The 15,205-nt window shown below is 33.7% G+C and overlaps 1 protein-coding gene across 3 annotated transcripts in view; it reads left to right on the top strand.

Moving 5' to 3' along the window:
* Positions 1 to 15,205, top strand: part of LOC150082552 (uncharacterized) — a 165,191-nt gene that overhangs the window by 58,602 nt on the left and 91,384 nt on the right. For 2 of the 3 annotated variants that reach the window (XM_090378690.1, XM_090378693.1), the window contains exons 2-4: positions 3,912 to 4,126; positions 9,333 to 9,419; positions 12,087 to 12,226. In XM_090378690.1, coding sequence (XP_090234816.1) covers positions 3,952 to 4,126; positions 9,333 to 9,419; positions 12,087 to 12,226 — 402 coding nt within the window. In that variant the 5' untranslated portion in view covers positions 3,912 to 3,951. Of the gene's footprint in view, positions 1 to 3,908; positions 4,127 to 9,332; positions 9,420 to 12,086; positions 12,227 to 15,205 lie in introns of all 3 variants that reach the window. The other variant, XM_090378692.1, reaches the window with a different exon arrangement.

The following is a 15,205-nucleotide window of genomic DNA, read 5'->3' as shown; positions in this document are numbered from 1 at the left end:
ATAAATGAAAAAATAAAAAAAAAATTGCTAATAAAACAGTTATCAACATAATAAGAAAAACGCTAAAGTTAAAAGTGAGGTAATTAGGAAACAATATAAAATACAGTCTATTAATGAGTGAATATATAATAGGAAAGAATAGTAGGATGGAGAATGATAGGTGGTCAAAACTATTACTCGAGTAGGCAAATTCGGACTGAAATGAAAATTTTAGCATGTTTTGTTAATCCCTCAGAAAGGTTTTAATCCAAATTCCGATTTCATGTCCCCTCCAGAAGTACTGTTGCAAAAAATGCAACTTCACATCACATGCAGTTTTGGCAAAACTCCTTCAGATAGGCATTTTTAATCCCTGAGGTAAGTTATCTGATAACTGAATGCCCCTGAAATGTAAACCTATGCTTACATTTCCTAGCTTTTTATTTGTCGCTCTTTCTGATACTAGTGCTCAGTGGTGAAACTATAAATTGTAGATCACCACATGATCTTAAATGATGATACCAGCACAGCCATCATCCTCCCTTCCCCCCACACAGTGGTAGACATGGCAGTGTGGTAGTTTTCTAGTGCTTTTACTTTTCAGGCTACAGTCACACTAACTTCTCTTTATTTTTTTTTTAAAGAGAGTTAGTGTAATTGATACTACCATAAAGTGGTATGTAATGCAGATTACTTTGAAAAAAAATTGTAGGAGTAATTATTTCCCATTTTTATAAGCTGCAAAGTATTAGATCTTGTCATTGCCCGGGATCAGCTTGCATTATTCCATTTCTCAGCTGACTCAACATGACTTTGACATGCATGATGATTTCTATACAGCATCCTAATAACAAGGCTCTAACAGCCTGGATACCATGGTGGTCTGAAACCAACCTGGACTGCCAAGATAATAAGCAAGGTTTATCCCAGTACCTTTTTTTATTGAAACACCCTGTATAAATGAAAGTGCATTTCAGATGGGGGCAACCAATTAAACTGTCGGAATGGTAGCTTAGGAATAGCCCAAACTCTAACTAGAATTCTTTGAGCAGTACTACACATCCTGATCTGATGTATCAAATTCTGGGATTACTGCTACCCAAATGCTTTATCACTGTTATGCCTCAGTTTCCATTTTCTGGCCCATCTGTTTAACTTAATCCTCTTGATCTCACACTGACCCCTGTGGAACCCCACTGATCAGTGATCACATTAATCCATTAAGAGAAATGGCCATTTATAACCACTCTTGTATCCTATCACTTAACCATCCCTTAATCCATGGTAGTAACTTGCCCCTAATGCTACATTCCTCCATTTATACTAAATTGTTTGTGTGGTACAGTATCAGAGATGTTACTGAACTCTAAATATATGATATCACAATTATTTTCTGCATCCAGTTCCTTTGTAACAACATCATAGCTAATCATATTGGTCAGACACAATCTCCCTTTAACAGAACCATGCCATGATGCCTTATGACTCCACTACTATTAAGTTGATCTAGCATTACTTCTGCAACTGTTGATTCCATTATTTTTCTTGACACACAGGGTAAATTTACTGGTCTGTGGTTAGTTACCTACTTTGCATTTCTAGTGATATGAAATTATTTTTCCGAGATTAAGGAAACTTAATGTAAGTAGTTGTGTATATTATAGTGAAAAAATAAATGTGAATACATCTGTTACTTAGTATAACATATTAAAAATTTCAGTGTGATCACTTTGGAATGTGTAATGCCAAGAATGCCATTTATTTTTTGAGTTTGTTGACTTGCTTCTCACTTTCTGCATTAATCACTGAGAATATATACTTAATGCCATGTACACATGCCAAAAATGCTGTGTAAGAGTAAGAGTAAGATTTAAGTATTTCCATGCTGACCACAAAAAAAAAAAAAGAAAAAAAAAGACGACTACATGGGAATAATGCCAATATCTATTATTACTCTAATGATGTTTACTTGGTGACTTGATGGCTGTACTTTTTTGAAATTGTGTTATACCTATAGATGCATTAAATTATATAGAGTTCCATTTTCCCCCCCCAAATTTAATTAAGTTTACTAAAAAAATCGAATTACCAATTTATTTATTTTTTGGTCTCTAAAATTAGTTGCTATTAAATTTTTCAAGTGACCTTAAATTGCAATGGTACTACAAATAGATATCTGGCTTCTCCAATGTCTGAAAGAGTTGTCATTCTTGCTGACTGTGCTTGTTATTAGTGATGCATTTTTAAAAGCATGTGTGTCCCTTATGTCTGTGGGTATGCCAAAAGTTAAATTCTCATTAGTGTAATTGGTTAGCATGCAGAATGACAACAAATTAACCTGTCAAACTTGAACTTTTAGTTAAGCTATTAACTCTAAAAACATTAAGCATTTAGTTTTGATTTAGTGGAAATATTTAATAAAACAAGTGTCAGTTCCATTACCCTAGTCTTTTTAATTTTTTTGTGTTCCAAAAAACCCAAACAGTCATCATAGAGCCTACTAAATCAGGTTTGGCTAATTATTTTTTCCTTTATTAAAAAGTAACTAACATAAGGAATATTGCATGATGGTATTGTAAGCATTTTATTTAGGCTGACTACCAAGTCAAAGGAGACATTAAGAGATTTTCAACATTTCAGATTTTAACTCCATCTGGTACTTGTGGCATCAAGTGAAGTTAAAAATTCTTTCTAAAGAGTTCCTTAGCTCCATTTGGTGCCTATGGCTCCAGATGGAAACTAAAGAAAAGACTTAAAATAACTGAATTCATCGTTTACAGTATTTTAAAAATATTGTGTTTTTTGAAAATAAATGGGCTTGTTGTACTGGATTCCATAGTTTAAGGATAGATAAATTCTGTATAATCCAGAAAAGTTTTAATGATAAATAATAAATGACATTAAGCTTTCAGGGTTAAATGGGCTCCTTCATCAGCAAATTCTAACGGGATAAAGACGTTAGAGACAAAATTTTAACAGATACAGAGTTGTGCACACAGTGATGCATGCATGGACACATGATTAAATATTCAACTACTAGAATGCTGCTCATTGTTTTTGCACGGACGTTTGTGGATTTTCTGCCAGCATTTATCCAGTTTCAAGATAGTTGCCTCCAAGATAGTGTGCAGCCTCGTGCCCTTGCAGCGATTCATAGTTCTTGAATTGCATGAAATGTTAAGTGACTCTAGCCAGAGGTGGTGGCGAAAGTGTCGGAATTGGTCAATCACTTCGTAATCACACTTGGGGTTAAGGTCATGGTGGGTCATCCAGAAATGTTCCATGATTGTGTTTTTTATCATCTAAATCAATTATAAAAGTCTATAGCTTTTATAAAAAATCTGTTAGCTTTTGGATAATAATTTAATAACAGTTTTATTTTGTAATTTAATTAACAAATTATAGTAGTTTCATTAATTTACTCTTTTAAAATAATTTAATTAGTATTATAATATACTATAATTTCATTATTTAATTATTAATGAAATTAATTCATTTATTTAATTATTATTATTCTTTAATTTTTCCCAAGAAATACAGAATAAATTATTTATTTCTTTTGAAGCTATTTTTTCCCATGGATTTGAAAGGGAAAAAAAAATGGTGATCTTAATCTAAGCATTAGTACAACTTGTTGATTAAAAGACTGAAGTGAATATGAAGAAATCATATATGTTATTATATACTTACTCCTAAAAGTAATTAAATATGTTTTAAAAATTTTCAGAATTGAGTATTTTCAAAAACTTTTGATAAATCATATTTATAACTTAAATTTGGGAAAGGTATTAAAAATTACATTAATAAAATGAAGATTGTAATGTTTCATTAGAATTATTTTCATTTGTTGTGATATTAAAGTAAACACGGTCACTCTTAGAAATGGGACTAAAAATTTCCTTATAAAAGAAAATTTTTTTGTTTTTCAGCAGAAGAGCTTTTACAGGTGGCAACTATATTTAAATAACCAATATGCCAGCCCAAGAAGCAGTAGTCACAATACTCCATTTTAATGACTGTTACAATGTGGAAGGAGAACAAGTAGAACCAGTAGGAGGAGCACCACGATTCTGTACAGCCCTGAGAAGCTTTGACTACCTTGACCCATTAATTCTTTTTAGTGGAGATATCTTAGCACCCTCAATAAGTAAGAGAGTTGAATAAGGTTAAATTATTAAAAAATATATATTATAAGCTGTCAAATTACCTTGAATATTAGTCACTTAAAGTTTTTAGTCAAATGTGATCAACTACTTATAATTTTTGTCATAATTTTTTAAACAGTTGTCCATGCTAATAAACTGAGAATGAGTCTAGTTTTCATTTGTTATAAATTCATAAAGATTTTGATGTACATGGTTGGTAGTGATGACACGATAGACCTCCACAATCAAGTCTTTGCACACATATCAGAGCACCTAGGATATTCCAGCAAAACATTCTCAAGACCAGAATACTGTCAACACCAGCTTGCACTGTCTGCACAATGTATATGGGATTTATTGCATCTTGTTGTCATCACTGCACACATACTCTTTCATTGGTTTAATACATAAGGAAATGTGATTCTTTTGACTACCATACCTTATTTGAGCCATCTGCTCTAATTGCAGTGTTTGTACTACCAGATGAGATGCAGATGCTTGTGGATGTGGAGTCAGGAAGGAATAATGGGCTAGCCATCTTCTATGATGCTCCATCTGATAGAGAGTATATTGAATAGTCTTGCTATAAAGGGCTCTGGGCTAACACATGTGGTATTGTGTGGTCAGTTGTGCCACCATGACCATCCTATTGGTCTGAGTTCCTGCGGTAGTTTCCCACTCCATTCATCCAGCATTGGTTCTGTACCACAGCAATGATGGTGAGCACATTACTATGGTCTCACAGGAAGCTTTGGGAAAGAAACTCTGACATTGATTGAGCATGATTGATCAATTATACAACAAAGTGTCTCTCACTCCTAGTATATTTAAACAAAAGTAGGTCAGGAATAGCTCATTAGATGCACTGCCTTTGCAAGGGATATACACATCACCTTTCACCAACAATCATGCTTAATTAAAAGTCCATCATATTGCATACTCTTTCCATGCTCATTGTATGTAATACTGTATGCCAGCTATATATATATCCATTCATTGATTTTTGACTGTGGCTGAGCTTTTTTTTCGTGTGGTGCAGTCCACTTTGCTCCCTTCGGAGTAGTTGGTCCTATTTCAACATCTTTTGGGTGTATCTTTACAGGGCTTTACAACTCTTGGGTGCTAGAACTCCATGGCACCTAAGAAATCAATGCTTACACCTGCCCTTTTGATTTAGTAAGTTTCCATTAATAATTTTAGAAAGCTTTGCATTTATCAAGCAAAATCAGTCATTTAGTATTATTCCAGTCAACTTATTCCAGTTTTTGACAACTTGCTGCTCATAGGTGAACTTCATGAGATTCAGCCTTCTGTTATTCCCTGAGATTTTTATATCTTGTCCTCTGGGTCTTGTGTCACATACAAGGGAGAACAGACATTCCTCATTCATTTTACTCAACCCCTTCAGTCCTTTATGCAACTCAATCAGATCTCCCCTTAGATGTGTAATTGTAAAAAACTTTGCAGTCCACATCTTCCTGCCTTTCTTCATGTGTGCATTGATTTGCACTCATCACTAATCTGATTGTCCTTCTTTGAACTCTCCATGAGGTTATGTGTTTTTAGGTACAGTCTCCAGACCTGAATATAATACTCTAAATGTGGTCTTAACCACCTTAATTGTATAGAGGGCCAATGATATCCTTCTCCCTACTAGCAAGCTCTTATAAATAATGGACAGGACACCATGTCTGTTCCTAGCTGACTGTTTACACTACATGGAAAATTTGTCAAAAAAGAATTATAACACTTAAGTCTTTTTTGTCTTGAACTGCTTTTAGTTCTCTCTCTGTAGCTTACACACGACTACACGATTTCTATTTTCTGAATGGATAATTAAATATAGAAAAATTAAACTAGCTACCATTTTCTGGGCGACATGTGCAACTAGTCCAAGTCTTTTTGAAGCACATGGCCTGGCTCAAATTGTTAATCATCTTCCCATCTGCAAATCATCAGCAAACTTTGACAGCTTCTCTTGGATACCCTTCTTGATATCATTTATAAGAAATAGAAATTAGAAATTTCTTTCCCAAAGCCCCAAGAGATTCCACTTATTTCACTGGTCTCCTCTGAAGACTGATTACAACAGCCCTTTATAACTACTACTATAACAACCCTCTGTCTCCTGTATTTCAGACAGCCTGCATTTCAGTGTAGAAACTACCAAAACTCTGACTTCTTCCAGTTTACATAGCAGTCTTTGATATGAGAAGATATTAAAAGTTTACTAAAGGCTAGATATATAGTGTCAAAATTGTTACCTGTATCCAATTGTTTAATAATTACATCATAAAAATTTACCAAATTGACCAGGCATAACCTCCCCTTAATGAACCCATGGTGGAATCTATTTAAGATGTCATTCTTGTTGAGATTGTCTTGAATTGCATCCTTAATCACAGATTCTCTGGTCCTCCCTACTACAGAAGCCAAACTAACTGGCCTGTAGTTATCCTGCTCCTCTTTGGCATCACTCTTTTGGAATGGGAAGGCATTAGCAGTTCTTCGGTCCAAAGGAATTCTCTCAGAGTCTGACACTGTCAGTAACATTTCAAATGGCTTGATAACTCCAGGGGCTCACATCTGGTGAGTATGGGCTTGGCACACCCAGGGTCCTGAGCTGGATATCATCATTCTTCTCTTTCTTGGTGATTCCCTTTTACTTCTGACTCTCTCTTGCCTAGTTCAGCATAAGCCTCAGGCTTCCTTGTACTATATGGCTAATAATAATAATAATAATAATAATAATAATAATATACACTCGTACGTAGTCTTTTTAATTATAACTGAATATATTCCACACCCACCTGGAGCCCACTCCTCCTTTAACCCCACTAACTTTTCTAATGAACACTTCTTTGAGATCATTATATCACTCATTTTAGCAATGTGATTTTTTAACATTCCTCAGAGATTTGAACTAGCCTTCAACTGTAAGTAATGTTGAGAAGTATCTTTTTAATTCATAATTTCTGCTGGATGTTCTGTGGACCTTCTCAAATAGAGTAAATCAAATAGAACCAATTAAGAGTCCTATTTGATTTACTCTTTTCTTTTTTGTATTCATATCAGAAAAACTAAACTAGCTTTTCTTTTACAGTCTCAATTATGCAACAATCAAATTGCATGAAGTATAAACACAAAAATGGAGGAAATTATAACTTCTGTATGCATTTTTTAGTAACTTTAATTGTTTGGGAAAAACTTTATATTACTTCTTTGGGAATTCAGCAAATGTCATTAACTGACAGTATAAATGTGATGTGGTTTACAAACACACAATCAACAAATGCATGCAGAAATTAAATTCTTTGATTTTATGTTTGTATGAGGTAAAATTTAATTTGCAATAGCTGTTGGTCATGGTCAATGATCAAACATCAGTGATAATTGAGTAGAGCAGAGAAAAAAGTTACACACTTTGTCACATAGTTGACCAGTCATGTTCAATCAACAGCAAGGTTTTGTTCCCAAAGCTTCCTGTGAAGACCATAGTAACTGTGATCACCTTTACTGAAAAATCATTTTCTTTTTTTCACACTCTGTAATTTTTAATAAAAGTAATACAGGGCATGAAATAGTCCTCACTGATGACTCTCTTTGCTGTTACATCACAAAATATAGTCAGAGTCTAATTTTTACAGTGGATGCCCGCTTATGTAGGGAAATAAATTTTCCCTACATAAGGTGGTAGAGAAATAAATTTTCCCAGATATTCAGAACCTTGAAAAATGAAAGAAAAACTTATAAATATGACAGAAATGTAACTATTTCTGTCATATTTACGTAGAAATATGTTCATATTTATAAGTATAGTATAACATGAATAGATTCGACTTAAAATTTAATGTATTCATATTATTTTTTGAAAAAAATAGTGAGTGAAGTTTGCTTTTTCCTTCCATTTACCTTCCCAAATGGTAATTTGTAAATTTTGATGCATCATCTTGCCAGTAAGAGGGCTGTCTCTTGTTTCATGTTATTGAATAGAAACTTATATTGAAGGTGATACTTTGGCACCTTTTTCTGTGGTTACTGATGAGCTCAAGTTTTTGTTTAATAGTTAAAATAACATGGTAATAAAACCAAAGGCCCATTAAAATATATATGACTAGAGTGGACTAGTAGGCAGATAGAAAAGGTGGGATGAAGTTTTTGAGAAATTCAAGGGAAATTACAAGAATATTACAAAATGTAAATAATACCTAATATTGAATTTCACATATTACTTTTTTTTTTTGTTATTTGATTTAGACTGACTTAGACTTCTTGGCCATAAATACCTTGGTTAACCTGCAAGTTGGTTAATCTGCACCCAGATAATTGAAAGTCTGATGTATTTGAAAATAGTTGAAGTGTATACATAGAAACAAAAAAAAAAACAAAACCCAATACTATTAGATCTGTGCTTAAGTTGTTCATTAAGTGGCATGATGTGGAGGTAAATAGAGAAAAGCAAAAATTATTTAAATAATTTGTCCTGTGTAGAGTAAAACCTGTCTATAACTATTAAAGGAATTGAGATAATTCTGATGAGATGTTTTGTGGTACTTCATTGACTGGATTGCTGTCCTCATTACACCAACTTTATATGTGAAATTTTAGCCTGGAAGTTGATGGTGTGATAAGGACAGTAATGAAAATAAAGTGGCACCCTGTGGTTGATATTTTTAATTTTACTACTTCTATTCTGTGCTATTGAATAACTCACTTGTGAAGCTTTTAACTTTCTTTTTCTTTCCCTTACGTTCTTCATTACACCAGAAAAAAGTTGTTACTACAAACAGCGTTAATGTTTCTTGTGCCAATATTTTGAGAATTAAGGATTAATTCTTCATTTTCTGCAGAAAAGTAGACAACCGTTTTATAAAACCTATAAGAGTTTTTATGTCTGTAAGCAATTGTTTAATCAGAGGACTTGAGTATGTCTTTATTTATTTATATTTATTTTTAAACTTGAACTAAAAACAGTTTTGGCAAAAAAAGTGTCTTTAGTTGAGTTCAAGTATCTTCTTCATTTAACTAACAAGGAAATAAAAAGAAATAAAAATTTCTAACAAGAAATAAAAATCTGCCCTTTTTTGATTAATATATTAATTTGTAAGAAAAAATATTAAAGTATCAGAATGTAATTGTTACCATGTAACTTAAATGCTTTTTAAATATTGGCAAGTGCTATAGTTTGATACATTTTTATTGTTCTAGTGAGTACATTTACAAAAGGTGAGCAAATGGTTCCTGTTCTTAACAGCTTTGGAGTCCATTGTGCATGCTATGGCAACCATGATTTTGGTACGTTATTAATGTGATTTATCTATTTGTAAACTTGAACTTCTTATCATACAACACGAATAAACTATTCTTTAGAATATGTTTCTTAACCTGTGGGCTATAAAAGGTTAATATGTAATATGGTTTTTAATTATTTATGTTAAAAAAGAGAAAGTATTTGATGGGTGCATTATTAAAAAGTTTGAGGAGCACTGCTATAAAACGCAGCAGTATTGTGAATTGTGTAATGACAATTCAAACTTATGACCTGAATTGCCTTTACATTTGTCTAAATCAATCCACTGCACACATATGTGCACTTCATACAGAGATCTAGTGAAATTTTAAGGTGATTTAAAGCTTTGTCTTTGATCACCGTGCCTTAGTGATTACTTAATGTTAAAAATGTAATTTATTTCTTAACTGCTTCAAATATCAAAAAACTTTCTGTCACTGCAGGAAAATCTGGTTAATTTGATATTGGATAATGTGAAGGGCTGGTTAGCCCTTTGTAAGCAATTGAAGTAATTAAAATTCCCTTTTTGTAAGGACAGTGGTTAGTGCACTTTGTGAGACTATAGATGGCAGTAAAATGCACCACTCACATTGCCATCCATACTTCAATTTCTTTTGGATCAACTCTTACATACCCTTTATTCTGTGTCAGTGGTTTGGCATTGCTTTGGTGCTCTGATCTGTTATATTATAATTTTTCAGTGCATAAGGGCCACTGTTGTTCAAATCTGTTGTGTTGTTAGGTTGATTAGTGTATCTGTCAGGTTGGTGTTGCAGTGATTTATTTAATGTTCGAAATGCAGTGACTCCAAGGAGTCACTGCATTTTGAAGGCCAGTCACTTGGCCTTGGAGCTTTCTGATGAGATAGAGCACAATGGTCAATCATTGTTGTTGATTTTTATCTCTGCTTACAGTGATGTTTCATGCAGTTTGGACCTGGCTCCATCAAGAGTGTGCTGCTAAATTTTAATTAATTGGAATTTGTGCAGATTTATATTATTTTGCTTATTAATTGGCATTCTTTCTAAATTATTTTAGAAGCATATTATTTCTGCAATGCCCTTGTTTGTTGCTGTAGTTACATAATGGTTTACTTTCTCTTTGTCACTTACTTGGCTTATCATATGACTGACATATTCTTATTTTATATTATATATATATATATATATATATATATAATAACTTTGCTATTACATATATGTAATAAAACACACACACACACACACACACACACACACACACACACACACACACACACACACACACACACACACACACATATATATATATAATAACATTTATACATATTTAATGTTAACTGTTATTCTCAATGTGAATGTCAAACCTCTATCCTTTTTTTTTGTTAATACCTCCTGCTCATGTCAGACCACTTCTGGTTGCAGCCCTTCTCAGTGGCTTGAGGAGGTTGGACAGAACACGTGTGTATATTTAAGTTCTGGCCACCTGGGTTGGCTTTCCTGAACACTGTATGGTCCCATTAATGTTGTTGAGCTTGATCCAGTGTTCTGAACAGCATACACAACACTTACCACACAGTGAGCAATATTTTGCTGGTTATGTGTGTATGTGTATGGCAGAGATTATTATTAAACAAATCATTTGATGCTGTCATACAGCAATATGTAGAGTGTTTTACCTGCTCAAAATGCTTATCCTGCAATCTTTCCCCAATAATAGATGCCTCTTCATCATTCCTCTAACACTGTAGGAGAAGATGAAGGAGGCATCTTCTCCTTCTTATTATTAAATGCAATTTCTATCCTAGAAATATCTTTCCTATCCAAGTCCTTCCTTTCGTATTGCTCCTTTATGCAGTTTTTTTTTAGTATGTCTGTCTACCATCCCCCACTCCAACTATCTCCCCCTCTTCCTTTCCTTACACTGCAACTCTAGGGTTGTAGGACCCCAGTTGCTTCCATTGTCAACTCTAGGGTTGTAGGACCCCAGAAACTTTTAGTTTTGTAAAGAATATGTCTTACTTCCTCATGGCGTAGAAAATGCAAAACTTTGGGAGGTGCATTATGGCCATAGAAGCTGGATGCGCCAACTAAAAAACAACAACCTCCTCCTCATGGCAAAGACAGTAGCTAGCCAACAGATTTCCAGTTGATTTTTGCTGGCTAAGAGGTCAGCCATACAATCCAACATGTCACTAACCACAAAAACAAACACAACATATATGACTGGCTCAGCAAATACGGTATCCATGGTGATAATGACTGGTCAGCTCCCTATTTTAGACTTGAAAATATGATATCTGCAAGGATTTCAAAAAGTTATTAAATGGTTGGGTTATTGGTCTCTAAATAGTTGGGTTTTTGGAATATTTTCTATAAACTTTTATTTGTAGCTTGTTTCAATAAACTTTCTGATGAAATTCTAAAATTTATTCTTTTCTGAATAAATTTTAAAGGCAAAAATTTTTGCCTTTAAAATTTATATGGAGTGTTGTTTAATTTCTTTTTACAATTAAAATAATTTAATTTCATTCTCATTAAAGACTTAATTATCAGAAGAAACAAAGTGCATATAATTGATTAGTAAAACAATTGAAACTGTTTCATGTATTGGCCATAAATATGTATGGTAAAAATATATAATTTTTTATTAGTGGCATAAATATTTATATATTTAAAACATTATAATTTCAGATTTTGGAGTGGACAATTTGGTTGACTTTGCTCATCAAACTATGTTTCCTTGGTTGATAAGCAATGTTATTGATAATGATACCAACCAGCCACTTGCTGAAGGAAAAATAACTTCAATCTTAGAGAGAGGAGGAAAGAAGGTAAGTTGAATATAAACCCCCTCCTTTTTTGCATTGTTTTCATTAGTTTTGGTATTCACTTTTAGTTTGATTTTAGTGAGCTCTTATGTTGTATTTAACCTTCATTTCAATAGCAGCTTATCATTCATAAATATTGAAATTTTAAAGACGAAATGCACAGGGCATTTTGTCTTTAAAATAGCGAAAAGAGCAAGGGGCTCAGCATTGAACCTTGAGGACTCCACTAATAACACTAGTCCATGAACAGCAGTGGCCATTAATAACTATTCTGTCTCCTACCACTCAACCTTCCCTTTATTCAAAACAGGAACTTTCCCCGATGCTACACTGCTCGAATTTGTATAGCAGCCTATTGTGTGAAACAGTATCAAAAGCCTTTTTTTTTTTTTTTTTCAAATATAAGTATATGATGTGCATTCCTGTCAAGATGACCCTGCATTACTTCTATAAACTACAGACTCCATTATTTTCTGTGTTCAAATTTACTGGTCTGTAATTACTCACTTCACCCTTTGATCCCCTTTTGTGAATAGGAGAGACATTTGTACATTTCCAATATGTAGGGATCTCTCCTGAATCCAAGAATGCTCTCATAATTATAGTTCTGCTTACCTCTTTTGAGGTTCTGCTTACCTCTTTTGAGGATGCTTTTAATACAATTGGATAGAATTCTGTAGCACTGAGTGCCTTATTTACTTTTAGCTTCAACAATTTATCTTCCACTTAGCATTAGCAGTGGTAAATGATGCAAGAAAAGCTTATACAGCATCAGCCAAAAAAAAAAAAAAAAAAAAAAAGACAGCTCCCATTTCATCTATTCATTCTCTCCAACAGTTTGACTAGTTCTTCCTTGAATTTATTTAAGCTATCAGCTTCCAATATACAGGTGGACGTTTGTTCCAATAATCAACTTTAGACAGTGGGTGCACTGGCTAAAGACAGATTTTCACATATCTATTCTGCAACCATTCTTCCTCAATTTGAATTTGTGTCGTCTGAGACCTCGTGTGTGGTCTGAGGAAGAAGAATCCCACAGCACTGAGCTTGCTCGATCCATTCAAAGCCTTAAGCACCTCAATCAGATCACTTTCCTCTCAGTTATTACAACATTATTTATCTTCCAATTAGAGTTAGATATACTTCTGGTATCCTCATCCCTAGAAACTTCATGTGTAGATGCAATATATTTATTTACTTCATCAGTAACTTGAAACAGGATTATCAATAGTTATGCCATTCATATCCAGTAGACCAGCATAATTCATCTGTTTCCTTATATTGTTAATATAAGAAAAAAACTCTTTGCTTAGCCAAAGACTTCTTGCAGTCTGCCTTAGCCTACTCCCCCTCCCAAGTGATATGATTGTAATGGATTTCAGACTATTTTTTATTTACTCCAAACTTCTAATCAGTTCATAAGACATCCATTTAGGTCTAAACATTGAATAGCATCTCTTAGTTGGTGTATAAAGCTTAATGGCTGGTACGTTTACTTTCCTGATCGTACCATTTAGAATTTGCTGGTGTTAGCAACACCAGTTTTTCCTACTGAAAATAATTTAAAAACTTTCCAAGATCATATCATCTTTCCAAAAACAAAATCCTTTCCCTTTACCCTTGACTGTAGTTACATCTTTAAATAAATCCTACATGAGTGTACTATGATTACTGGCACTTAGTTAGTCCTTTATCTGAAGACCCTTAATGTATGATGAGTCACTGCTGATAATCAGATCAATAGCTTTTTCTTGTTGCTTCTCTAACATACTGGTATGGAAAACAGTCGTCAGTAAATCTAGAAATTTCTGCTATTGTGTGAATTACCAACCAGTGAGTTCCAATGGTTATCTGGACAATTAAAATCTTTTGTGAAAGACATTCTGATATACTGGCCCACTCTGTGTGCATAGACGTTCATTATACTCATCACAGTCATTTGACCTGTGACATACTCCTGCTTATTTTTGGGTTGCAATGCTTATGTCACATTAAACTGACTTACATTGCACTTTCAGTCTATATCAACTTCATGAACTGTTTTAGATTTTTGGTACTTCTTAACCAAGAGCATAAGTAACCCCCTCTCCTCTCCTGTCCTGTCTGCCCTTCAAATTCTGTATTCCTGATGTTTGAATTGCAGCATGTTTTTAATATTCCTCTAATGGTTAGTTTCTGGATTTGATGACTTAGCCAGTATTTCAAATTACAAGTAGTTCCTGACTTTATGAGTTAATTTGTTCCTAGCGTGCGTTCGTAAAGCGGGAATTTATTTCCAATAGACGTAATGTTATAAACGGGTTACATTTTCGACAATGAAATTTGACCATAGTAATGTTAAGTAAAGTTAAGTATTGTCAACAAAATAATAGTTTAAGCATAAACAATGAGTTATTTATCCAAAGAAATGAAAAAATAGCCTTTAAAATCAAGCAAATTATAATAATAAATAAATTATTTATGTCATAAAGAATGTTTATTCTTCATCCTCCACTAAGTGCACATTCATTGATTGTTCATCATTCATTGTTGGTTCGACACTCGTTGGTTTGTTGAAAGCACAAAGTTGTTTGTTTGTTATTTGGTTTTTAGGAGCATCAGCAACTAAGGCCATATTGCTCCAGGGATATGGCGGTGGTCATTCCATGACCTTTCCGCATCGTCCGTATTTGGTGGTCACGGGCTCGAACCCGGTCTAATCAAGAAGCGTGTGCCACACACTGCTGCTCCTGCCCACCTGGCTACGGAGGCGCCTGCACAAAGTTGTCTTCAGAAATGCTTCAAGAGTCATTTATTTCCAAGACAGTCTTTTCTTTATAAATTTCACGATAGCATGCATAAGCATTTTTTAAATCTGTAGTAACTTTTCTAGTGTGCTCGAAATTTGAATCTTGTGACTCAAATCTCAATTGCTTCTGTTTCATTTTCTACGATTTCTGCTGGTTCTTGAAATACTTCATAGTTATCAATAAAGTGATGATA

Source organism: Mastigoproctus giganteus, chromosome 7, assembly GCF_048544385.1.
Source record: "Mastigoproctus giganteus isolate SK-2022 chromosome 7, ASM4854438v1, whole genome shotgun sequence".
Taxonomy (NCBI): domain Eukaryota; kingdom Metazoa; phylum Arthropoda; class Arachnida; order Uropygi; family Thelyphonidae; genus Mastigoproctus; species Mastigoproctus giganteus.
Note: the sequence above shows the minus strand (reverse complement) of the source record. Positions and strands in the feature narration are given on the sequence as shown.